Source organism: Macrobrachium nipponense, chromosome 19 (assembly GCF_015104395.2).
Source record: "Macrobrachium nipponense isolate FS-2020 chromosome 19, ASM1510439v2, whole genome shotgun sequence".
Lineage (NCBI taxonomy): Eukaryota > Metazoa > Arthropoda > Malacostraca > Decapoda > Palaemonidae > Macrobrachium > Macrobrachium nipponense.
Window position 1 is genome coordinate 374,385 of NC_061088.1, and position 26,065 is coordinate 400,449.

The 26,065-nt window shown below is 50.5% G+C and overlaps 1 protein-coding gene across 9 annotated transcripts in view; it reads right to left on the reverse strand.

The window, feature by feature from the left end:
- Positions 1–26,065, reverse strand: part of LOC135213159 (protein furry-like) — a 165,044-nt gene that overhangs the window by 22,082 nt on the left and 116,897 nt on the right. For all 9 annotated transcript variants that reach the window (XM_064247163.1, XM_064247123.1, XM_064247130.1 and 6 more), the window contains 2 exons: positions 20,580–20,765; positions 20,080–20,417 (listed from right to left, as the gene is read on the reverse strand). In XM_064247163.1, the coding sequence (XP_064103233.1) occupies positions 20,080–20,417; positions 20,580–20,765 (524 nt within the window). The remainder of the gene's footprint in view (positions 1–20,079; positions 20,418–20,579; positions 20,766–26,065) is intronic.

Here is a 26,065-nt window from a genome sequence, read left to right on the forward strand (position 1 = left end):
AATGGGTTTGTCTCATGTTGGCATCCACTTCTCCCCTTGTTGGAGAAGGTGTTGATATTTACTCCTCATCTCTAGTTAAGATATAGATGGGAGCTCTGTTGAATAGCTTACCTGCATCTGACTTCCTTTCCAGCAAGGTAGAACAGCCCGTTATTCCCTCTGCCAAGGTAGAGGTATAAAAATATGGTGAAGAGAGCCGTCACTCTCTCATGCACACATGCATTCTCCCAGTCATACCAGGAATCGATGCTGTTCTGTCGCTGCTCGGGTGCTGGGTAAGCTTACACAACGTGTTGAGCCAGCCACCACAGGTCCCAGGAAAAATTATCCAAGGACTTGTGGCAAGGATCCTGAAAGGTAGAAGGACGTGGAAGGTGGTCTGGTTGGCCCAAGACCCTGCCTTCCTGACCTGCGCCACGGAGAAGTTCTTACGGAACGCTAAGGAGGGTCGGCGATACCTCTGACTTCGTGGGCGCTCGGGTCGTAGCGTACGGATGTCGGTACGCTACCATCAGCTTCGTACGCTCTCCTGATCACCTCACAGTCCGGATTAAGAAAGGTGTTCTTGGAGACTTGCTTTCTTGGTGACCCCTGCTAACTAAGAGGCGTCGACACTCAGGCCTGAGATGTCCCGAGTTCTCTTCAGATAGGCCGTACGCCCTCACAGACAGAGCAGCATCTCATCCGCATCGTTATCTTGTAAATCCAGCAGGGAGGGGATCGTGAAAGGACTCGAACCTTTCGTCAGGGATCGACGGATTCTGAGTCTTAGCTACGAAGTTCGGATCGAAATCGAGCTTGCACAGATCCCCAGCTCTGTATGTTTACCATCATAGAAGGCCATGTAGTTCCCCTACTCTCTTCGCCGAGGCCATTGCCAGAAGAAGAGGGTCCTTGAGGGTCAATCCCGGTCCCTGACGACTCTCGGAGTGCTGAACGTGTTCGAGTCAAGACTCCTAAGAACGAGAGTCCGGTTCCCACAGCAGGGGCCTGAGTTCCCTGGGTGGGCAAAGACCTTTCGAAGCTCCTCTTAGCAAGGATATTCTCGAACGAATTTCGTGATGTCCAGTCCCCTCCTTATTAGGACGGAGCCGAGCGGCTCTATATCCTTAACTGTGGGTATGAGAGGAGCTTCTCTCGTGCTAAGAAACGCAAAAAGCACGAGAAAATCCGCTACCTGCTGAAGAGTGCTCTGAGAGGAGACAATACCTGTCTACGACACCCAACCACAGAAACGGCCCACTTCCCCTGGTATCAGCTGGCAGAAGGACTGTCTGACGTTCCAGCCGTACTCTGTTTCCTGCGCTACATACAGGCCCTCGCGTTCTCAAGAGATGGTGGGATACCTGCACAGCCGTGAAGTTGAAGGACTGGAATGGCGCGGTGGTACCGGTTCGACGTGTGGCTGGGCTAGAAGGTTTGCCAGTTTGGGTAGCTCCTCTCTGGTGCGTCTGCAAGAAGAGCCAGCAGGTCGGATACCAAACGGCTTGAGCCGTTTGTGAGCCACCAGGATCATTCTGAGATTGGGAGTGACCAGCGCTTCTACTGATCACTTTCCGATCAGACAGAAGGGGTAAAGGCGTAAGCGAAGAGGGTTGTCCCAGGGGTTTTGGAGAGCGTCCTCTGCAGCTGACCATGGGTCCGGCACGGCCGAGAAGAACACCTGGATCTTCCCTGTTGGTGCCGGGTGGCGACCATGTCTACGACCGGTCGCCCCCACCCAACAGGTTGAAGAGCCTTTCCGCCACAATCACTGGTGTAGAAGACCATCTCGGGTCCCCTATTCACCTGATCCCGACGACTGAGCTTGTCACGAGTACTAAATTCCTCTTGCTGGAATGTAGCGTGCTTACAGCTCTATCGAGTGGCCGTGGCCCACTCGGCCCGCAACCGTCAACTGATGAGCGTAAGAGACACTACCCCCCCTGCTTGTTGACATATGGCCACTACTGGTGGTGTTTCCGCACATCAACACACTGAGTGTCCCACCAAGCGGTCCCCGAACTCTGGGGAGCGTTGAACCCGCCTTGAGTTTCCAGGACATTGCTGTGAAGGTGCTTCTCGTGATGGTCCACACACCTTGCAGTCAGCAACGCCTCCAGGTTTGCGCCACCATCCCCTCGGCTTGATGCGTCTGAGAACAGAAAGCATCCTGCCGGGGGGGGAATGGCGTATGGGCACCCCCTCTTAAGAGGGGTTTTTCTTGTCGTCGGCCCCAGGCTAGGTCCCTAGCCTCACCCGTTTGTCTGTGATAGCCACGGGAAAAAAAGTAAGGAGGATCCTTGGCCTGGAGACCAACTCTCCCCTTAGCCTCCACTGGAGAGAACCGGCAGTGAAACTCGCCCGTGAGGGACTAACTTCTCGAGTGACGACATATGGGCCGATCACGACTTGCCTTGCTGTGCTGCCTGTTCCTGCCGCGACGGAACCGCCGCTGCCTCCCTGAATTGCTGATACGCAAGTCCTGCGGAAAGACTTGCCCTGCTACCGTATCTAATCAGCATACCGGTACTTCATCCTTCTGCTTGGGTTCGAGATCGACTTCTCGTGTTTATCACGATCCCCAAGAGTCGCGACAAACTTGAGGAGTCGCTCTCTGTCCTGTAGCAACTGCGAGCGGGAAGCTCGCCAGACTAGCCAATTCGTCGAGATACCTCAGAAGACGTATCCCGTTCGATGGGCCCAAGCCGACACCAGAGTGAACACTCCGCGTGAACACCTGTGGCGGCGGTTGAGAGACCGAAACAAAGTGCCCTGAATTGGTACAACCGTCCCTTCAAGATGAAGCGGAGGTACTTTCTGAGTACTTGATGGCATGGTATTGTGAAATACCTCCTTCAGGTCACCGAAAGCATGAAATCGTTCCCGCATCCTGATCGAGTCGAGCACTGAGCGTGCCGACTCCATCGTGAACCAGCGTCGTGCGAACGAAGCGTTTCAGGGGAGAAGAGGTCTATCAACACCGGGCGCCAAGCCCCGCCGATTGCCTTCTCCACTAGGAAGAGGCGGCTGGTAAAAGCCTGGTGACTGGTTCCCTCCACGATTTCTACAGCTCGTTTCGCTCCAGCATGGTCTTGATCTCCTGTCGGAAGAGCGTTGTCCTTTGCTGATCCCGTGACCATAGTCCTGTAGATGGACCGGTTTGGAGATGAAGGGGGGCCCGAGACTCGAAGGGTAGTAGATATCCCTCCCGAAGGACGTCTACTATACCAGTTCTCGGGCGCCGTAGCGCTGCCAAGATGCGCCCAATGGCTTCGCCAGGCACGCCCCCGCCACTTCCGGCAGCGGTGAGGGGGAAACGCCGTCCCTGCGTTTCCCTCCTCGGTTCGAGCTTCTTTCCCAGCACACTCCTCGGGGAAAGGAGGCTGGAGGAGGGCTATTGCGCCAACGTCCCTCTCGCGAAGTACACAACAAATGGGTCCCTTCCACACGGGGTTTTGGACGGTGCAACCGTCTTCGCCGTCTCCGTGGAAGCGCTAGCCAAGCTCTTTGTTTTGGCCGCAGTTACTCGAGGTTGCCCAGAAAACCTTCGAGACTGCCTGGTGGGACTAAGCGGTCACTCTCGTCAGTGCGCCGCCGTTCCACGCAGCGTCCACATCTCTCCAGGAAAGAGAGCTGGGGAACTCCTAAGAGGTTGGTCCATTTCTTAGCCCGAGTGCCGCCTCACGCCCAGCCCCCTTGGTCACTCGGGTAAGGACTGCGTCCCTACGCCAGAAGAACCAAGTTGGCCCACAGGTTAGCAGTCTGATGGGCGAGGTAAGAAGATTGCTCTTCCTCCAGACTGGCACAGTCTCCTGAAGGAAGCGTCGTCTTCGAGAGCAGAACTCCCGGAGCCGGCCGCCACCTTGGATATTGTGAGGGACCACAAATCCAACCAGGAAACTGCCTGGAATGCTGCCATAAACGGTAGATTCCAGGGCAAGTGCCTCCTGCTGCGAGAACCATAGGTTCTCCGACAGGAGCTGCTGCAGGGACACACCTGGAGTCAGCCTCGCTAACTCCGGGTTAACCTGTTTCGGCAGTATCGGGTCTTCTGATGGCACGTAGAAAACGCCTCTGCCGCTGTAGAGGAGGAGGCAGCAGCTTAGAGGACCGTCCGGATTTTAGCGAGTCCTCCCGTCCTGAGACGAGATTCTCCACCTGATCCAGGACTGAGTCCGCAAGCTCTGATCGTGGCAACCCCATCATCATTTGGCTCCCTCTTGGGACCCCAAAATGACTCGAGCCGGGACGTGGGCTCTGATGGTGGTACGGCGATCCTTCCGCGAGGCCATTATGCAGACGCATCAGCTTAATGACTTCCGCGAAGTTCCTCTGTATCTCGGGCGTCACAGCGTCCTGTGGAGTAGGACGTCCAGTCCCTCCAACAAGAGCATATCCCTCGATACTCCTCCTTCAGAAGGAGGAACAGCGACAGACCCTGACGGTCGCCTCCAACTACTTGCGCGTACGTCCTGGTCGGTCCTAAGACCGTGCCTGAGCCGTACGGCGTCATAGCTGGGTCAGAGCGGCGCACCTCTCGTGATCGCTCCTTGGTACCTCGCTCCTCCCGGTATAGCCCGAGGAGGTTGAAGGTACAGGAGAGGCAGACCTGACGCTCCCCCCGCGCTCGCTGGCAGGACCAGCGTGCGTAGAGGGCTGCTGCCGATCGTCAACCCGCGGTGACGGTCTAGCAGCAGGCCTAGCGTCGCCGGTCGCCTGGGGCGATTGGCTCGGCTGAGAAACGTCGAGACCGCTCTCTAGCGTCAGGCGAGCTGCCGCTGGTCACCGTCTCCGCCCGGTCCCATCGGGAGCGGCGGACGGGTGACCTGCTAGGCTCCCTTTCCGCGTCGAGACCGGCCAGCGTCCTCATCGGCGCGTCAAACCGCTGGTACTAGCCGTGGCTGGTACCGGCGGCCGTGGGGACTCCTTCCTCGCCTCAACCCGTGGCCGGTCAGTGACCGTCACGTCAGCCCGAGCAGCCGGCTGGTCGCTGCGAGAGCGTCCATGGCACCTGGCGAGAGTCGTGTGCACGACTCTCCGCCAGTCTTCTGCTCCGTGCCGCTGTCTTGACGGCGAGCGAGCTCGGTCGTCGAAACTTTGGCTGGACGGTCCTCTTTAGAAGAGCGTCCACTCGGTGCTTCTCGCGAACGAGAAGCAGCCGAGACGGAACCTGGCTTAGCGGCAGAACCACTAGCACCAGGTGAGGACGCACCAGCCGAAGCTGATGCACCTCTGGTCCCCGTCGACTTCTTCTTTGCAGAAGAAGCGACGGGCCCCGCACCCGAAGGAACAGGAGGACCAGCCAGAAGAGCTCCCCAGCTCGCCTGAGCGAGCCGGGCCCTTAGAAGATCCCGAAGGAGTCTTCTTAGGGGGGGAGGAGGCAACCTTCTTCTTCTTCGGCTGTTTGGCCTTAGAAGTCGAAGGGGAAGGAGAGGCAGCAGACGACGAAGAAGACGATGAAGACGATGACGGACACCTTCTTCCTCTTCCTCTTCTTCTTCGCCAGGCTCCGCAGGACAGACGTCAGGTCTTCCATCCAGGAGGAGCCGGGGCAGTTGCCGAAGCAACAGGGCCCGACTGCACCTGTCCGGAAGGACCTGAGATGTTACCAGCAACACCAGCAGCGGGAACGGCAGGAACAGGTCCGGGAACAGCAGGAACAGCAGGAACATCTGAAATTGAATGTGTACCTGAAAAGGAAAGAGTCGCTGGAGCGGCCACAGGTACGGCAGGCACGGCAGGTACTAAGGGAGAGCCAGGCGTCCTGTCGACAGTCACCGACATCCGTGGCACTGGCGGCAGGTCCAGGGGGGTACTCTTGGGGCAGCGGAACCGTCCGGGGTCGGCAAAGGAAAAAAATCCAGGTGGTGGTGGCATCGTCCTCTTTGGAACGGCGGCAATGTTTTTGTACTGCCACCGTGTCACCGACTTATGTGAGGCGTATATACAAGATGTGGTGGCATCTCATACGCAGGGGTAGTTAATGTGGTCGTCGTGGTGGTCACGCACCATGAGTGACCCACGGCCAGACCCCGCCAACCGCTGTATAAACAACCCTTGATGCTGGGCACTCCCTGCAGTCCCAGCGACTCCCTACACCTGTCCCAAGTCGTCCTTCGCTGCTGGCACACCTGCGGAAGCAAGAGTCGGGTTAATAGGAGGGGCTTCCCCGCGCCTGGGGGGCGAAATTCCCCCCCCCCCCAGAGCGGACAGAAGACCCCGAATACAACTGTACGTCCGGGTAGCGGGCGCCCTCCTCCACACCTCGACGGATCGAGAGAGGAAAGGACTCCGCTACCCCCCCCACCCCCCCCGCAGGGGAAGGCGCAAACCGTGGGGCTGGCCGGGAGGCAGGAAAGAGGACGAAAGTGTCCGTCACCAAAGGAGTCACTGGACTTTCCGATGAACTTCTTGGCCGGCCTAAGTCTCTTCCTGCCCTCGTACAGCACCCACTGCGCCTCGGACCAATCCATACAAACCATACATGGTTCGTTACGAGAGCACTCTCGCCCTCGACAACGAGAACAAACCTCGGTGGGGGTCCACCTCCACAAAGGACCTGAACCCCCCACATTTACGTACTCCACCCGGGAGCGGGACACTCTACGGGCGACTGGAGGGCGCGGGTGAAATTTCAATTTCCTCTGATTCACTCATTGTAATCAATTGAAATAGAGAAAAAAGTACTTACTATCACTCCTGATACACAGAAATAGAAACCAAATACTCAAGAATTGAAGCAAACGACAAGCGGGCAGAGCGATGGCGAACACGTCCTTCCCACAGGGGCACAGGCCGAAAGCAAAAGTGATTTGTTTACCTCCCAGTCGCGCGGCGCGCGACGATCGGACAAGCAGTTAACTACCGTTCTCCCCTTGTTTTCGAAGCTTACGACCGTTTCCAGCTGCCGCTAGCTACTTCCTATTGTTAAAGGACCGATGGTTTGTATTACGTATCGGAACAATTGCATTTTTCCTAACTACAAACCTGAGGTCCTTTAACAATAGGAAGTAGCTAGCGGCAGCTGGAACGGTCGTAAGCTTCGAACAAGGGGAGAACGGTAGTTAACTGCTTGTACGACAGTCGCGCGGTAAACAAATCACTTTAGCTTTTGGCCCATGCAAAATACGCAGAGTGAGGGGTGGCATGAGGAGGGACTATATGTAAAGGACCTCAGGTTTGTATAGTTAGGAAAAATGCAATTTTCGACAAATTGTCATTTGTTCTGATACGTAATACAAACCATCGGTCCTTTAACATAGGAAGACTCACTTCTTGGTGGGAGGAATCTGAGTCTTTGATGAACAGGGAGACGTGGTGTTCGGTCCAGTCCCTGGAATGCCTCCTGGTCGTAAGAGCGAGGGAGGGATCCAAGCCTCTGTCCGATTGATCGGGGTGTGCACCGCAGGATCAATGGTCAGGCCTCTGGGCCAAGTACTAAGAGAGAGGCAAGCGTATCTCTTCGTACCAGCAAGCAAGAACTTGTTCCTGTTTGCAAGAGACAATCATAAAATTATGGGTTGTCTCAAGCTGGCATCCACTTCCTCCCCCTTGTTGGAGGAAGTGGTGGATATACGCTCCTATCCCTAGTGAAAGGGATAGGATGGGGCTCTGTTGAGTAGCTCACCTGCATCTTGTCCTTATCCAGCAGGGTGATGACCGTGTCCCTCTACCCACAGGTAGAGGGGAAGAAAAAGATGGGAAGAGGAGCCAGTCACACTCTCATTCACTCATCCTTTCTTACGGTCACACCAGGACTCGATGCTGTTCAGCCTGCGAGGGTCTGGGTTCGCTACACGTGTTGAGCAGCCACCACGGGTCCAAAGGAAAAAGATCCAAGGACCTGTGGGCAATATCCCGAAGGTAGAAGTAGGTGCATGTGGTCTGGTTGGACCAGACCCCTGCCTTCAGTACCTGCGCCACGGAGAAGTTCTTGCGGACAAAGCAGCATCTCCTTCGCATCGAAGGCGGTGAAGTCCATTAGGGAGGGGATTGTGAATGACTCGAACCGATCGTCAGGGACCGAAGGGTTCTGAGTCTTCGCTACGAAGTTCGGTACGAAATCGAGCGTCACGGATCCCCATCCCCTGGATGCTTGACTTCGCAGGAGAAGTCATGCAGTTTCCTCAGAGGAAAAGAAGGGAATAGTCGCATGACCTATCCCTCTTCTCAACTTTGGTGATGTCCAGTACCCATACTGGTCTGTCCGTCTGCCACGAAGAGTCTCGCATCCTCCTATCCCCATGCAGCGAAGTTCTCGGTAGTGGATAGGACACCGACACTCCATGGTGGGTGTCGATGGTATGGGTACTGTGACAAGCTATTAAGACGAAGTACTGATTGCTCTGTAACAACCGAACTAAGTCAATAGCGTAGTTCGTAACTGAATCGGCCGCTCTGACAGCTGCCGACTGACTGCGTTCGGTAGGAGGCAAGTTGTTCAAGCATCCGAGTAAGTCACGTGACTTTCGCCCTTTAAAGGGTTATGCCTAGAGACCAAACAAATAGTGTATTTGTTTGTCACCTATGCCGGACGGTGAGGTGATTATTCTCTTAAGGCATGTGCCCACAGGCGAAGTCAATTGCCTTCTAGAGAAACCTGAGGTCCCTGAAGGCAAGACATTCTCATAGTTGTTGAATCTTAGCTAAGGAGAAACAACACTATGTGCCGTTGAAGACGAAGGTAGACATTGAATGCAACCTACGTCTTCACAGATGAATCGAGAGAAGGATTCTCAAGATTCATAAACTGTGCTTACAAATGACTGAAAACGCTAACCGCTATTTCATTGCTGTCCGGTGAGAAGTCGTAGTTGCAATGAAAGCGGGGCGTTCTTCAGTAATGAAACACAGGGGAGAGCCGCTTGAAGAACTGCTTCTCATGGGCTGAACGTTTGGAAGTAGAGCTGGCAGGTGTGGGAGTAGGCGATGTCTTTCAATACATCTGCTAATCCAGGGTGAACAATGAATAATTGCACACCTACGAATAAGAGATATTTTGAGGACAAACTCAGATTCCGCAAAAATCATTCGCATTATCGCAGTGCGATGCAGCAAGAGACTATTACAGAATTCTGTTACCGTGCGGTAAACAGAAAGATGAAAGTCGAAGAGATATCTCTGTTGTAAATTCTCGCAATACTGAAGGCGATGAATTCGAGCGTCACAGCAGTAGATGGTCATTTCATGTATGCGAGAATCCCTGTTAATCAGAGACTTAAGTCCGTGATTGTTGGGCAGAGATACGGTTGGTATTCAATCAAAGCAGGGGAGAAAGACATAACCAACCGTGCATCTCCAGGCGGCAACTGGTACTGAAATGCCTCGGGCAATTCAATACGCAGTAGCTGTCGCTGACTCATCATCCTGAGTTGCCAAGTAATCCTTTCCACGAAGGAATGCGTTCGGCTAGAACCACCGAGCATAAAAAGATATGCTCGAGCAATTATATTTGGGCGAAACGAATTTCGGTAAATATAAAAGCTGAAATGGTGTTGTCGTGACAAAACCATACGTATATAAACAAAATTGAAACTGGAAACATCCTGGGAGGTTTGCAGGCAACCCCGAGTTGCAGTTCAATTAGAATACTCCTCGTCTAAGTCGCAATCCGTAGAGTAACTAGGATATGCGCCTACCCCCTCGGACAATTCAACTGCTTAGCAGAATCATGTCGCGAGGTTAATATACGTAGTATATTTGTAGGATTCTGAACAACGATCTCCATCCTAAATTCTTTCCTTCAAGAAAACAAAATAAGGATTGGAGATCGACCACCTTCGATCTCTATCAAAGAGAGTGAAGGAGAAGTCTTCCTCGAAGGAAAGCTTCAATGGTGAACAGAATAACTAAGACGATAGTTCAAGCCAAACTGGATGTTCCCGTCCGTTCTTCTCTATTCCAGGTTGGTCGCCTACTGTGAGAGAGTCTTCTTTCAGCAGCAGTCTTCTTCCCAATGCTAGAAATTCCAGGAATTCGAGCATAGGAAAAAAAAAGAGGTTCCCGATTATCGTGTAACAAATTAATTTCGGGGATTCTCGTCTCGCTCACTTTGGACGTGGTCTCGCCTAAGTGTTTGGAGATCGCAAAAACTCGAACACTCTGAATGCGCTAGAAATTCCTGTAGAATTCTAAGTACTCTGCGAAACCCCCACCGAATTCCGTCAAAACATATCGGCTGGTGGTCCTCTCGATTCCCGTAGAAATCGAGAATGGGGCAGGATCCCTCCTCAACGACCGGGACTTACGTCAGTAGGACCCGAAGGTCCCCCGGTAGCGCAGTCCCCAACGTGGGATCCTACAGAGAAATCTCTGTAGGATCCCTCCCATTTCCCTCGTAGCCGTAAGGAAAGAGGGAATGGGGGAGGGAATGGGGGAGGAAATGGGGGAGGAAATGGATACTCGCTCGCCTTCCCAATGGAACTAGCAGTTGGAGAAGAGTAGGAGCAGCCATCGCCTTGCCGGCGATGGCCTTCCTCCCACCCCCCTCCCCCCCGAGGATGGGTCACGAACTCGTGCTGTAGGTAAGCATCTGCCACGCACTGTGAACTTCGTCTGGTGGGGCTGATCGACACCTGACAGGAGAGCCAAAAAAAAAAACCGTCCTCTGACTCATTCCAGTCCTCGTCGAGATCGAAACCCTCAGGAGGACGGGAAGGGGGGGGGGGGAGAGAAGATGCAATACTCGTCAGGTCCTCCATCCAGGCCGGAGCCGGGGAGCTATTGCCGAAGCAACACGGCCCGACTGCACCTGTCTGGAAGGACCGTGGACTGGGGAGCACACCGTGGCAGGACCAGCATGGACAGGCTCAGGAACCAGGAGCGACAGGAACAGCAACCAGCTCAGGAGCGGCGGAACAGCGGCAGCGTAGACCCGGAAAGGGACAGCCAAGCCAGCAGCGGGAATCACATAGCGGCAGGTACGGCAGGCCCAGCGATCGCCTCGAGAATCATCGGCAGCCAGCGGGAACTGGGTACTGGCGGCCGCGTCCAGGGGCGAGCTGCGGGAACAGCGGAAGTCTGGGGCAGGCAACACGAAGAAAACAGGCGGCGGAGGCAACCCCCCCTCGGTACGGCGGCGGCCCTAGTAGGCAGCAGACGGCGTCACCGACACAGCAGGGGAGTGTAGACCAGGCGGGGGGGAGCAACATAAGCGGCCGTGGAGGTAGTAGTGGAGACCGCCCCAGACCTCGCTAGACGCTGCAGCAGCCCGTGGATGCTAGGCACGCCCTGCTGCCGCGGTGATCCATACCTGTCCAAGGTCATCTCCCACGGATGTAGCACTGCGTAGCACAGATAGATTAGTATAGAGGGGTTCCCTCACGCACGGGGGGAAACAGACATGCCCCACCCCGAACGCAAGGAAGACCCCAAATACAAAATACAACGAGGAAGCTGAGCGGTGGGCAGGAAAGAACGAAGAATCGGATACCAAGGGAGTCACGGGAGAGCTTTCCGACGACTTCCTGGCAGACCTTCGCTTCCCCTACCCCCGCACAGCAGTGAAAAGTAATATGAAAATGAAACAGAATACTGCCCTTGCGATTCACTTCATAGAACTTAAAGGGGAAAAAAAAGATCAATTCCCGGGTAAGAGCGGAAACTTGATCCATAATAATATGATGTTATCATAAAATATATATGAAAATGAAACATAATACTGCACTTGCGATTTCACTTTCACAGAAAATAATCGTAAGGATCAATTCCCGGGTAAGAGCGAAAATTGATCCAAATTAAAATTTATGCAAATAAATAAATGAAAATGAAAAGAATATGACAATTTGTCGAAAATTGCATTTTTCCTAACTATACAAACCTGAGGTCCTTTAACAATAGGAAGTAGCTAGCGGCAGCTGGAACGGTCGTAAGCTTCGAACAAGGGGAGAACGGTAGTTAACTGCTTGTCCGATCGTCGCGCGGCTGGGAGGTAAACAAATCACTTTTGCTTTTGGCCCATGCAAAATACGCAGAGTGAGGGGTGGCATGAGGAGGGACTATATGTAAAGGACCTCAGGTTTGTATAGTTAGGAAAAATGCAATTTTCGACAAATTGTCATTTGTTCCGATACGTAATACAAACCCTCGGTCCTTTAACAATAGGAAGACTCACTTCTTGGTGGGAGGAATCTGAGTCTTTTGATGAACAGACTGGTGTTCGTCCATCCCTGGAATGCCTCCCTGGTCGTAAGAGCGAGGGAGGGATCCAAGCCTCTGTCCGATTGATCGGGGTGTGCACCGCAGATCAATGGTCAGACCTCTGGGCCGAGTACTAAGAGAGAGGCAAGCGTATCTCTTTGTACCAGCATTGTAAGAACTTTTTCCTTTACATGAGCAAATGTAAAGTAATGGGTTTGTCTCATGTAGGCATCCACTTTCTCCCCCTTGTTGGAGAAAGTGGTGGATATACACACCTATCTCTAGTTAAAGACGATAGGATGGAGCTCTGTTGAATAGCTTACCTGCATCTGACTCCCTTCCAGCAAGGTAACGACCGTATCCCTCTGCCCACAGGTAGAGGTAGAGAAAGATGGTGAAGAGAAGCCAGTCACTCTCTCATTCGCACATTCATTCTCCCAGTCATACCAGGAATCGAATGCTGTTCTGCCTGCTCGTGTGCTGGGTAAGCTTACACAACGTGTTGAGGCAGCCACCACAGGTCCAAGGAAAAAGTATCCAAGGACTTGTGGGCAATATCCCGAAGGTAGAAGGACGTGAAGGTGGTCTGGTTGGCCCAGACACCTGCCTTCAGGACCTGCGCCACGGAGAAGTTCTTACGGAACGCTAAGGAGGGTCCGATACCTCTGACTTCGTGGGCTCTCGGTCGGAGCGTACGGATGTCGTCGCTACCATCAGCCTCGTACGCTCTCCTGATCACCTCACGCAGCCAGAAAGTAAAAGGCCCATGTTCTTGGAGACTTCTTTCTTGGTAACCCCAGTGCTAACGAAAGAGCGTAGACACTCAGGCCTGAGATGTCGAGTTCTCTTCAGATAGCGCCGTAAGCGCCCTCACAGGACAAAGCAGCATCTCAGCCTGCATCGTTATCGGTGAAGTCCAGAAGGGAGGGGATCGTGAAAGACTCGAACCTGTCGGTCAGGGATCGACGGATTCTGAGTCTTAGCTACGAAGTTCGGGACGAAATCGAGCGTCACAGATCCCCAGCCTCTGGTATGTTTAACATCATAAGAAAGGCCATGTAGTTCCCCTACTCTCTTCGCCGATGCCAGGGCCAGCAAGAAGAGGGTCTTGAGAAGTCAGATCCCTGTCTGACGCCTCTCGGAGTGGCTCGCCGAAGGGTCTTCGAGTCAAACTCCTAAGTACGAGAGTCACATCCCACGCAGGGGGCCTGAGTTCCCTGGGTGGGCAAGACCTTTCGAAGCTCCTCATTAGCAAGGAGATCTCGAACGAATTCGAGATGTCCAGTCCCCTCAGTTTTTAGGACGAGAGCCAGGGCGGCTCTATATCCCTTAACTGTGGGTACTGAGAGGAGCTTCTCTCGGCGAAGAACACGAGGAAATCCGCTACCTGCTGAAGAGTGGCTCTGAGAGGAGACAAACCCTGTCTACGACACCAACCACAGAAGACGGCCCACTTCCCCTGGTACACAGCTGCAGAGGACTGTCGGACGTGTCCAGCCATCTCTGTTGCTGCGCTACGAGAAAAGCCTCTCGTTCGCAAGAGATGGTGGATAACAGCCAGCCGTGAAGTTGAAGGGACTGGACTGCTTGGTGGTACCGTTCTACGTGGCTGGGCTAGAAGGTTGTGCCAAGTGGGTAGCTCTCTCGGTGCGTCCGCAAGAAGAGCCAGCAGGTCCGGATACCAAACGGCTTGCGGCCGTTTGGGAGCCACCAGGATCATTCTGAGATTGGGAGTGACCAGCGCTCGACTGATCACTTTCCGAATCAGACAGAAGGGAGGAAAGGCGTAAGCGAAGAGGTTGTCCCAGGGGTGTTGGAGAGCGTCCTCTGCAGCTGCCCATGGGTCCGGCACAGCTGAGAAGAAAACCTGAAGTTTTCTGTTGTGCCGGGTGGCGAACAGGTCTACGACCGGTCGCCCCCACAGGTTGAAGAGCCTTTCCGCCACGTCTTGGTGTAGAGACCATTGGCGGTCCCTATCACCTGATCCCGACGGCTGAGCTTGTCTGCTACTACATTCCTCTTGCCTGGAATGTAGCGTGCTGACAGCTCTATCGAGTGAGCCGTGGCCCACTCGTGCACCTGCACCGTCAACTGATGGAGCGGAAGAGACACTAGCCCCCCCTGCTTGTTGACATATGCCACTACTGTGGTGTTGTCGCACATCAACACCACTGAGTGTCCCACAAGCGGTCCTGAAACTCTTGGAGAGCGTAGAACGCCGCCTTGAGTTCCAGGACATTGATGTGAAGGTGCTTTTCGTGATGGTCCCCACACACCTGCAGTCAGCAACTCCTCCAGGTGTGCGCCCCATCCCTCGGTCGATGCGTCTGAGAACAGAAGCATCTCCGGGGGGGGAGTGCGTATGGGCACTCCTCTTTAAGAGGTTTCTTGTCGTCGAGCCACCAGGCTAGGTCCTGCCTCACTTGTCCGTGATAGCCACGGGAAAGTAAGGAGGATCCTTGGCCTGAGACCAACTCTCCCTTAGCCTCCACTGGAGAGACCGCAGGTGAAGAACGCCCGTGAGGGACTAACTTCTCGAGTGACGACAGATGGCCGATCACGACTTGCCATTGCTGTGCTGCCTGTTTCCTGCCGAGACAGGAACCGGCCGGCTGCCTCCCTGAATTTGCTGATACGCAAGTCTGCGGGAAAGACTTGCCCTGCTACCGTGTCTATCAGCATACCAGGTACTTCATCTTCTGCTTGGGTTCGAGATCGGACTTTCTCGTAGTTTATCACGATCCCAGATCGCGACAAAACCTTGAGGAGTCGATCTCTGTCCTGTTAGCAAAACTGCGAGCGGGAGCTCGCCAGGACTAGCCAATCGTCGAGATACCTCAGAAGACGTATCCCGTTCGAATGGGGCCCAAGCCGACACCAGAGTGAAACAACTCGCAGTGAACACCTGTGGGGCGGTTGAGAGAGCGAAACAAAGTGCCCTGAATTGGTACACCGTCCCGTCGAAGATGAAGCGGAGGTACGCTTTCTGGAGGACTGATGGATGGGTATTTGAAAATACGCGTCCTTCAAGTCCACTGAAAGCATGAAATCGTTCCCCCTGATCGAGTCGAGCACCGAGCGTGCCGACTCCATCGTGAACCGCGTCGTGCGAACGAAGCGGTTCAGGGGAGAGAGGTCTATCACCGGACGCCAGCCCCCCGATGCCTTCTCCACTAGGAAGAGGCGGCTGTAAAAGCCCGGTGACTGGTCCTCCACGATTTCTACAGCTCGTTTCGCCAGCATGGGTCTTTGATCTCCTGTCGAAGAGGGGGGGGCGTTGTCCTTTCTGATCCCCGGACATAGGTCTGTAGGTGGACCGGATTGGAGATGGGGGGGGCCTGAGACTCGAAGGGTAGTAGAGATCCCTCCCGAAGGACGTCTACTATCCAGTTCTCGGCGCCGTAGCGCTGCCAAGTCGCCCAATGGCTCGCCAGGCACCCCCCCACTTCCGTCGGCAGCAGGTGAGGGGGAACGCCGTCCCTAGCGTTTCCCACCTCGTTTCCGACTTCTTTCCAGCACCCCCTCGGGGAAAGGAGGGCTGGGAGGAGGGCTGGTTGCGGCCTCCTCTAGCAGAAGTTGAAACTACAGGAGTCTTCACACGGGGTTTGGACGGTGCAACCGTCTTCGCCGCCGTGGAAGCGCTAGCCAAGCTCTTTGGTTTGGCCGCAGTCGCTCGAGATTGCCCAGTAACCTTCGAGACTGCCTGGTGAACTAAGCGGTCACTCTCGTCAGTGCGCCGCCTTTCCACCGCAGCGTCCACCATCTCTCCGGGGAAGAGAGCTGGGGAACTCCTAAGAGGTCCATTTCGAAGCCCGAGTGCCGCCTCACGCCCGGCCCCCCTTGGTCACTCGGTAAGGACTGCGTCCCTACGTCGAAGAACCAAGTTGGCCCACAGGTTAGCAGTCTGATGGGCGAGGTAAGAGATTGCTCTTCCTCCAGACTGGCACAGTCTCCTAAAAGAAGCGTCGTCTTCGAGAGCAGAGCTCCCAGAGCCGGCCGCTACTTTGGATATTGTGAGGGACCACAAATCCAACCAGGAAACTGCCTGGAATGCTGCCATAGCGGTAGATTCCAGGGCAAGTGCCTCCTTGGGCTGCGAGAACCTAGGTTCTCCGACAGGAGCTGCTGCAGGGACACACCTGGAGTCAGCCTCGCTAACTCCGGGTTACCTGTTTCGGCAGTATCGGGTCTTCCGAAGGCACGTAGAATCGCCTCTGCCGCTGTAGAGGAGGAGGAAGCAGCTTAGAAGACCGTCCGGACTTTAGCGAGTCCTCCCGTCCTGAGACGAGATTCTCCACCTGATCCAGGACCGAGTCTGCAAGCTCAGATCGCGTCAACACCCCACCATCATTTTGGGTTCCCTCTTGGGCACCCCAAAATGATTCGAGCCGGGACGTGGGCTCTGCCGGTGGTAGCGGCGATCCTTCCGCGAGGTCATTATGCAGACGCATCAGCTTAATGACCTCCGCAAAGTTCCTCTGTATCTCGGGAGTTACAGCGTCTTGTGGAGTAGGACCGTCCAGTCCCTCCAGCAAGAGCATATCCCGCGATACTCCTCCTTCAGAAGGAGGAACAGCGACAGACCCCTGACGGTCGCCTCCAACTACTTGCGCGTACGTTCTGGTCGGTCCTAAAACCGTGCCTGAGCCGTACGGCGTCATAGCTGGGTCACGAGCGGCGCACCTCTCGTGATCGCTCCTCGGTACCTCGCTCCTCCCGGTTTATAGCCCGAGGAGGTTGAAGGTACGGGAGAGGCAGACCTGATCGCTCCCCCCTCGCTCGCTGGCAGACCAGCGTGCGTGGAGGGCTGCTGCTGATCGTCAACCCGCGGTGACGGTCGAGCAGCAGGCCTAGCCTTGCCGCTCGCCTGGGGCGATTGGCTCGGCTGAGAACTAACGCGTCGGAGACCGATCTCTAGCGTCAGGCGAGCTGCCGCTGGTCACCGTCTCCGCCCGGCTCCCATCGGTAGCGGCGGACGGGTGAGGGTCCTGCTAGGCTCTCTGTCGCGTCGAGACCGGCCAGCGTCCTCTCGGCGCGTCAAGCCGCTGGTACCAGCCGTGGCTGGTACCGGCGGCCGGGGGGACTCCTTCCTCGCCTCAACCCGTGGCCGGTCAGTGACCGGTCACGTCAGCCCGAGCAGCCAGTTGTCGCTGCGAGAGCGTCCACTGGCCTGGCGAGAGTCGTGTGCACGACTCTCGCCAGTCTTCTGCTCCGCGCCGCTGTCTTGACGGCGAGCGAGCTCGGGCGTCAAAACTTTGGCTGGACGGTCTTCTTTGGAAGAGCGTCCACTCGGTGCTTCTCGCGAACGAGAAGCGGCCGAGAACGGAACCTGGTTAGCGGCAGAACCGCTAGCACCAGGTGAGGACGCACCAGCCGAGGCTGGTGCACCTCTGGTCCCCGTCGACTTCTTCTTTGCAGAAGAAGCGACGGGCCCCGTTCCCGAAGGAACAGGAGGACCAGCAGAAGAGCTCCCAGCTCGCCTGAGCGAGCCCGGGCCCTTAGAAGATCCCGAAGGAGTCTTCTTAGGGGGGGAGGAGGCAACCTTCTTCTTCTTCGGCTGTTTAGCCTTAGAAGTCGAAGGGGAAGGAGGAGAGGCAGCAGACGAGAAGAAGACGACGAAGACGACGACGACACCTTCTTCCTCTCCTCTTCTTCTTCGCCAGGCTCCGCAGGACAGACGTCAGGTCTTCCATCCAGGAGGGAGCCGGGGCAGTTGCCGAAGCAACAGGGCCCGACTGCACCTGTCCGGAAAGACCTGAGACTGTGACAGCACCCAACCACCACAGCAGGAACAACAGGAACAGGTCCGGGAACAGCAGGAACGGCAGGAACATCTGAAAGTGAATGAGCAGGCCCCTGATCTGAAAAGGAATGAGCGGCTGGGACAGCAACAGGTACGGCAGGCACGGCAGGTACCACAGGAGAGCCAGGCGTCCTGTCGGCAGCTACCGTCATCCTCGGCACTGGCGGCGGCAGGTTCCAGGGGGGGTACTCTTTGGGCAGCAGAACAGTCCGGGGTCGGCAATACAAAGAATTCCAGGTGGTGGTGGCACCGTCCTCTTTGGCACACGGCAGGAATGGGTTTTTGGATCGCAGCCGTGGGTGTCACCGACAATGATATGGTGGGTACACCAGATGCGGTGGCATCTCATATGCTGGTGTCGAGATTGTGGTTGTTGTAGTGGTCACCGCACCATGAGTGACCACTGCCGACCCCGCCAACCGCTGAATCAACCCCTGTATGCTCGGCACTCCCTGCAGTCCCAGCGACTCCCACACCTGTCCCAGGTCGTCCTTCGCTGATGGCACACCTGCGGAAGCAACAGTCGGGTTAGTAGAGGGGTTTCCTCACGCCTGGGGGGAGAAGAACCCCACCACCCAGAGCGGACGGAAGACCCCGAGTACAACTGGACGTCCGGGTAGCGGGCGCCCTCATCCACACTCGACGGATCGAGAGAGGAGAAGGACTCCGCTACCCCCCCCCGCAGGGGAAGGCGCGAAACATGGGGGCTGGCCGGGGGGCAGGAAAGAGGACGAAGTGTCCGTTACCAAAGGAGTCACTGGACTTTCCGATGACTTCCTGGGCGGCCTAAGTCTCTTCCTGCCCTCGTACAGCACCCACTGCGCCTCGGACCAATTCATACATATTACACAGGGCTCGTTGCGGGAGCACTCTCGCCCCCAAAGACAACGAGTACAAACTCGGTTAGGATCTAACATCGACAAACGATCTAAATCCCCCACATCTACGCCCCATCCAGCCCGGGATACACTCTACGGGCGACTGGAGGGCGTGGTGATATCTCCATTTCTTTCTTCTTCACTCATTGCAATGATCAACAAAAGAAATGCAAAAGTACTTACAATCACTCTGATTTATACAGAAAGAGAGGGCAAATACTCAAACTCAAAGCAAACGACAAAGCGGGCAGAGCGATGACGAGCACGTCCGTTACCCACACGGCTGAAAGCAAAAGTGGTTTGTTTACCTCCCACCGCTCGCGACGATCGGACAAGCAGTTAACTACCGTCATCCTTGTTCGAAGCTTACGACCGTTCCAGCTGCCGCTAGCTACTTCCTATTGTTAAAGGACCGAGGGTTTGTATTACGTATCGGAACAAACTGCAATTGCGAATCCACTTTCATTGCATTCTATCATACAAAATAAAAGGCTCGTGCCGAGCGCAATCACGCTCTCGGCAATGAACGCACAGGGCAAAAATATAATGAAAAGAGTACTTACATTTTTCAATTACACACTTTCGCCCAAAATACATGACTCGGCGCGAGCGCGCCCGCCCTCGGCACCGAGACATAATTCAAGGGTTTAATTCATGAAAAGAGAGGAAATCGCCGCATCTACGGCGATAGCTCCATGTTGGTTCATAATTAAGTAATGAAAATGAAAACAGTGTACTTACAGTTTCATTTTCAAGTCAAACAAACCATTAGTAGAAAACACAATATAAACAAAGCATACGACGATGAAGCGGGCAGAGAGCGATGACGAACACGTCCTTCACACCCGCGGCCGAAAGCAAAAGTGATTTGTTTACCTCCCAGTCGCGCGGCGCGCGACTGTCGTACAAGCAGTTAACTACCGTTCTCCCCTTGTTCGAAGCTTACGACCGTTCCAGCTGCCGCTAGCTACTTCCTATTGTTAAAGGACCGATGGTTTGTATTACGTATCGGAACAAAGATCTTTTTTGCTTTTCACTTCCCACAAAAATATGCAAATTTTATCAAGGGCTTTTACATCGTAATTTAGTTTACTAAATTTTTCTGCTTTCCAGCTCTTTACCTTTCAGCTGTGGCAGCCGACCAATCAAGTACTTTTTCTACAATATGGTTAGTTTTGATAGATTAAAATCCTGCTATATATTCGCCACTAACAATAAAATCCTGCTTCTATATATTCAACACTATCAATCAAAATATGCAGATGAAATACAACTTACTCTGACATAGTTGGTGATACTGGTCTGCGGGCCACATCGGTGTCAAGAGTGAGTTTCGGTGGCATTGCTGTTTGAGCAACAGCGAGAGGCTGTGCATGACGTGCGATGGGAATGGCCGTTCTGTCGGTCGACCCCAGAGAAGGATCGTCGACTGGAAAGACAGAACCCTCCTCCTCCCACCACTCATTGTCTGCAGGGGGTGTGGGTTTCTTGCCATGAGAAGGCGTAAGTTCCGAACTGTGGGTATCCTCCACATGACTACATGGTTCCCCATCTCCAAGATTGCTGGGAGACCGTCGTCGGACACCCCACAGGTTGAAGTTGTCAACACTCTCCTCCTGCATACATATAAATGTACTGTAATATGTAGTGTGCCTGTACATAATCTTGAAATATTTCCAACTTGCAATCTCACAAAATGAAAATCCTGTAAGTGAACAATTAAGATATCAAGAAAAGGCATCACTGACTACATCCAAATGCTTTTCAAAGGAACGTACCCCTTGACTCTCCAACTCATATTCGAGGAAGTCAAAGTCCTTGAAGACGGCAAACTGCTTCTCCGACGACGTGACGTCATCGGCGGTGCGATCGTTAGTAGTGTCGCCTGGTGCCACAGAGACTTCTTCTGTCGATGAGGCCATGGATGACTGCCTCTCCAATTCAGAGCTTTGACTGAATATGACCTAGTAACAAACAATGTAAAAACCTCCTCAGTAAATCGGGTAGGCCATTTAGCCTTTAATTATGCAACAAGATAAAATTATAATCATTTAAATATGGTCTTCAAACTGAAAAAATCAATGTACCTTCCAAAAGGCATTTAGTGTTACCAGATGAAATTAAAACGGCAAAAGCATCTTTTTGGTGATTATGTGGAGAATGCAAATCATAGCAAGGTGCATCACGTAGCAATTACAGTGTCAGATAAATGTGAGAAATGTGCGTGAAGCCGAAAATTTTCCAAAAAAATATTTCACCTCGACCGAAAAAACCCTGTGATAAAGGCTAACCTCTGCAATACTAACTCATTACATTTCATCATAAAACATGTTCTATGATGATAGCTCCTCCTCATCACTTGAAATTTCTCTTCTCAGCTGATGTAAAACAATTAGCAGAAAAATGTAAAATATTTAAGTCAATCTTCGTAAGACATTTTCCCATCTGTTTGTAATACTGAAGGAATAAAACTACTGAATTCCTAAGTTTTCAACAGAGTAAAAAGATATCCATAACAGCAAAGCAGAAACTGATTAGCTACTATTCTAAAAGAACTACATTTTCAGAACTCTTTAAATCACACAATTCCTACAGTATGAGGCTTAATGCATAAAATGACATAAGTATAAAAGAAAAATTATTAAATTTTACTTCCAAAAGAAGGGAATTCTCCCACTGAGAAGAGCAAAGAGGAAACGCTACATCCCAAGGGTGGACAATGTGAAGGACACAAAAATTATCCTCATAATCTCATTAGTACTTTGACTAAAATGTTATCCTATGCTTAAACGTAAGTATCTTGAATGTGTAACTGAATACACTGTGAAAAATACCTACTAGTTAAAACAGCAAAAACCCTGTTAATAAATTAAGAGTCCAAAATACAAAAAATCTCACAGTTTCTCAGATAACATGAGGCAAAGAAGTCAAATACAGATGCCTTCTATTTACTACAGGTCTAGATCATTAGCAAATAACACCACAGTATTGTACTGTATCATAGATGCACAAAAAAAAAAAAAAAAAAAAAAAAAAAAAAGTCTGAAAAGTGTGTGAAATATCTTTTTAAGTTCATGTTTCATTAGTTATTCAAGGAAGAACATGCACCAAGTACATTGCCCAGTACTGTATGGTACCAAACTGCATGTCATTGAAGCGTAGGGCCCTAGGTATATCGTTTAGGAATTATCACGCAAAAAGAATCAAAAGCAATATATTTGAGCTTAATTCAAAACTTCACCAATTACTAAAAATATCTTCCATTCCTTTACAGAGCTTAAGGTAAAATTTGACTGAAATAACTGGCCAGACCAGAAACCTCAAGGCCACTTTTAACTCGTTTCCAGGCCGATCCAAAAAATTTCTACTGAAGATTAGTAACCAACTTTCAGACTTGGGTTCCCCAATTTGAACCTGAATTTAAACAATGAAAATACTACACTAAAGAAGGGTGAAAGGTGAAGAGTGAAGTGCACTGTTGCACCAGAACAATTATTATTACATATTAATATTACTGGGCAGTTTTAACGAGACCGCAGAATAAAAAAAAGCGTGACTCTCATAAGGCTGGTCGAAAAGGTTTGTCTTCAATGATAATAAGAGAATATCTAATGAACTGCACATCTCTCTACAAGGATTGAGTCAAGTGACTTCTTCATTAAATATCCATGGGTCAAACAAGTTAACCAATTCAAAGAAATGATAAAATTACTTAACAAGGTGTTCTTTTTAGTTTGAGGAATGCCTTAGTCCAACAATAGGTTTGGTTTCTCTTGATTCATTTCTCCAGAGGTATTAGCTGACAAGGCCAACTGTGTCTTTGAATTGATGCCTAGTGTCCCTTAATCATCGACCTGGCATTTCCTGACCTCTGCCCATTTAAAAAACAATAAGGTTACTAATTAGGAAGAAATAATGAAGTCTTCCATACTTTGAAGAAGTTACATGCCAAATGGAAATCTTATTCTCACCCTATGAAAGTCAAGCATTACAACTCAGTGATCTGATTAAACTACTTAAAAATAATGACCCACAAAAGGGTAGTAATCCTTTAACATTGGTGGATTACATGTATTAAAGTGAGGGGATAATGTGTTAATAAATTAATGCAAGAATGTTTTTCTCCTCGGACATTTTTTTCAAGTGAGTGACCCTTTCTTCATTCACCGAACAGCAATGACAATACCTCGTAATCTCTACTAAGTGGTCAGGCTTCTTTTCGTTAATACATGACAGAATTCCTCTGCTCATAGCAAACTCTATTTTCATGCGGGAGTCCAGAGATATCATCAAAACGTTTCCTTGTGCATCTCATAATGGTAGAAATGGTCTAAATGTGAGGATCCATGAATAAAAAAAGATAAGAACCACCAGTACTCTAAGTCTTATTCACCTCTCACTGCCGTTCAACAAATTATATGCAGCCAGCTGTAGACAGCCGCAAGCTCCCTGATCAACTTACAATTTTCTTGAACTCTGAAGGTTCCCCATTTGCCACATAAGCACTGAGACAAGTCACAAGAAAAAGAGCACAATGCACTTCCAGCGGTGCAAAGCTTTAAATGAATGAGCACCAAACAACTCTGGTTTAAAACCAGTAGGTAGCCTTCATTCATTCCCAGTGCCACTTACAGTAGCTGCAACGTACTGCATTAATAGACTCTAAACCTAGTGCTGCTCAATAAGTCATGCTTTTGCAATTAACAGGCAAAAAAAAAAAATAAAATAAAAATCTTTGAAATATAAATCATCAGCTAGACTGATCTTCAGGGGTTGCCAGACATAAAACTTACATTTTAGGACTGATTTAAATCTTTGACACTATACTTCCAAAGAAATGTTTGGATTTGACAGAACTCTTACTCAATTCAATACCCTGTGTGCAGGTAGGTAATACACTAATACTAATTCTGTAACAAGCTAATTATGTAAGTCAGTACATATTACACAGTAAATATATCTATCAAAATATTCTCTCTCCCTTGTCTACAAAACAGTTGCACTTGTACTCTCTAAAACAATTTTCTTCCTGATGTCTCAATAAGATCAGTTCAAAATGCACTCATCAACTATTTGTATGAGACTATTACATAAAAACTCATAATCAGTTTGTGTAGCTTTCCTTGCAACTACAGGAGAAGCTAAGAAAAGTGTCCCCCTGCTTATTCCCATTTCATTCATTAGCACACACATCACTTACTTACTCTGTCCATTTTGTAAAAAATTCTTTAGTTTACCTATACTATGTAGTCCACGAAGGGAAAAGAATAACTGGCACCTCAACTTAGCAGCTAGTTCCGAGATCTGGCCTTGTGATAAGTAACAAAGTCCATTAAGTAACGACATCCTTAAGTAACAAAGACCCAAGTACCTATAGTATAGGCTTACAAATCTGGCAGAAGTACATGCAAAGGCTGAGTAACACTGTCTGAAAATGTTGACTTCATTCTAAGTTCTATATATCTTATTTTGCTATATGTATTGCGAGATTGTAAAACTTTATAGGTATTTTAATATCTAATAAGTATTTTAATATCTAATACATAAATTTCGTCATTACTGTTGCTCTGTTTATCTTTCCGAATGCATTAACTATTCATGAAGACAGCAGCATGTATATACTAAGAATTACATTTTATAGGATCTGTATGCATATGTTATTTGTTGTTGAAGTTCACAATTAATTCTTGAAGAAAAGTAACAAATGCCTTGACACATCTGAAAATTACCTCCCTTTGTAGGGCCTACAAATACACGAACTTATCTTCGAATAAATAAGAATGACATTCATATTAAACAAAAACTAGGCATTAATATGAAAAAGAAAATGTAGAACAATGAAAACACCCTCAAAGAATAAATACATAGTTCACCAAAAACACACCGGCACTAGACTACCTCAAACAGGTTGCTATGTAGCGAATTACACTAGATATGAAAGATCATATTTTGAAATCAAGTGCAGGCTCTTTATGAGGCAAACACCCTCTAAATGTTCAAGTGTGTTCAGAGACCTAGTGGGACATCTAAAAGGTTGCACCAGAAAGTATCAGCGACATTTGTTCCAGCATTTGCTTTGTCTGGCATCCTTATCCAATTATTTAATAGAGTATGGAATATGATCTTTATTTTTCAAGGCTCGGATGTATCGGATAAGTGACGAAATCCGATAAGCTGAAGTCCATTATGTTGAGGTGCCAGTATCGAACAAAAAAAGCATATTTCAAAAGATATAAATATAATTCATAGCCACAATGCCCCTCTTGGCCTGTGACTATCACAATTCCATTTGTATCTAGTAAAAAGTGATCAGTAGATTCTATAGACATTTACGTATTTATAAATACTAAATATAACTTTACATATGGCATAAGACATAAAATATCCATAGTGTGTACCTTAGAAATAACTACAGGATATGCTGCTCCATACTAATAGCAATTCATCCAGGCAACAAAATCCAAAAGACTGACATTGTTTCCCCAGCTGTGCATTCTTGGAATATGCATGCTCAAGGGAACAGAGGTCCTACATACACAACCAAGTACCAAGAGCCAACGCAAAAAAGTAGTAGTATATATACCTCACTTCTAAGATACAAGGGAAAGCAGAGGTTAAGCTGGACTATGAGGATGCAAACTGTCAACACCAATGTTCTGATGCCTCGTCAATAAAACTTACGTTTCGGATGTGCTTACCTATGTAAGGCAAAAATTCTGTTGCGTGACAGTAACTCCCATTTTTAATGTTGCAACTCTTATTGTAAATACACAAAGTGACCTTGCAGTCCGGTGCAATTAATTCCAAGGTGCTAAAATATACGGTGGCTATTTCCACCTCAATTTGGATAACAGCTGGGAATACTTACTAAATAATATACTACTTCATTTAAGACTTAAGCTAAAATTTAAGCAGAAAAGAAAAACTCATAAGAACATCTGAATTTTGTTAAGCGTTAAAACCACAATATACCAAAAACAAGCAAAGCAGCAGGGTTAAAAAAGCCTGTTACACCACATATGTCCTTATGAGTTCATACGAAGCTTAATGACGTAAAACAATGTATTGCCTTGACAAAATATCGCAACCTAAATAGGCATCGTCCGTGGTGTTTTAATTTTCTATCAGGTGCAGTGAGGAAAGCAGCGTTGGGTGGTGGATGAAGTGTTGGTAAATTACTGCAGTATACTCTTTTACCATTTCAAAAACTCATACTGTCAAAACATACTGTTTTGTTTACTAAATCTTCAATATCTGACATCAA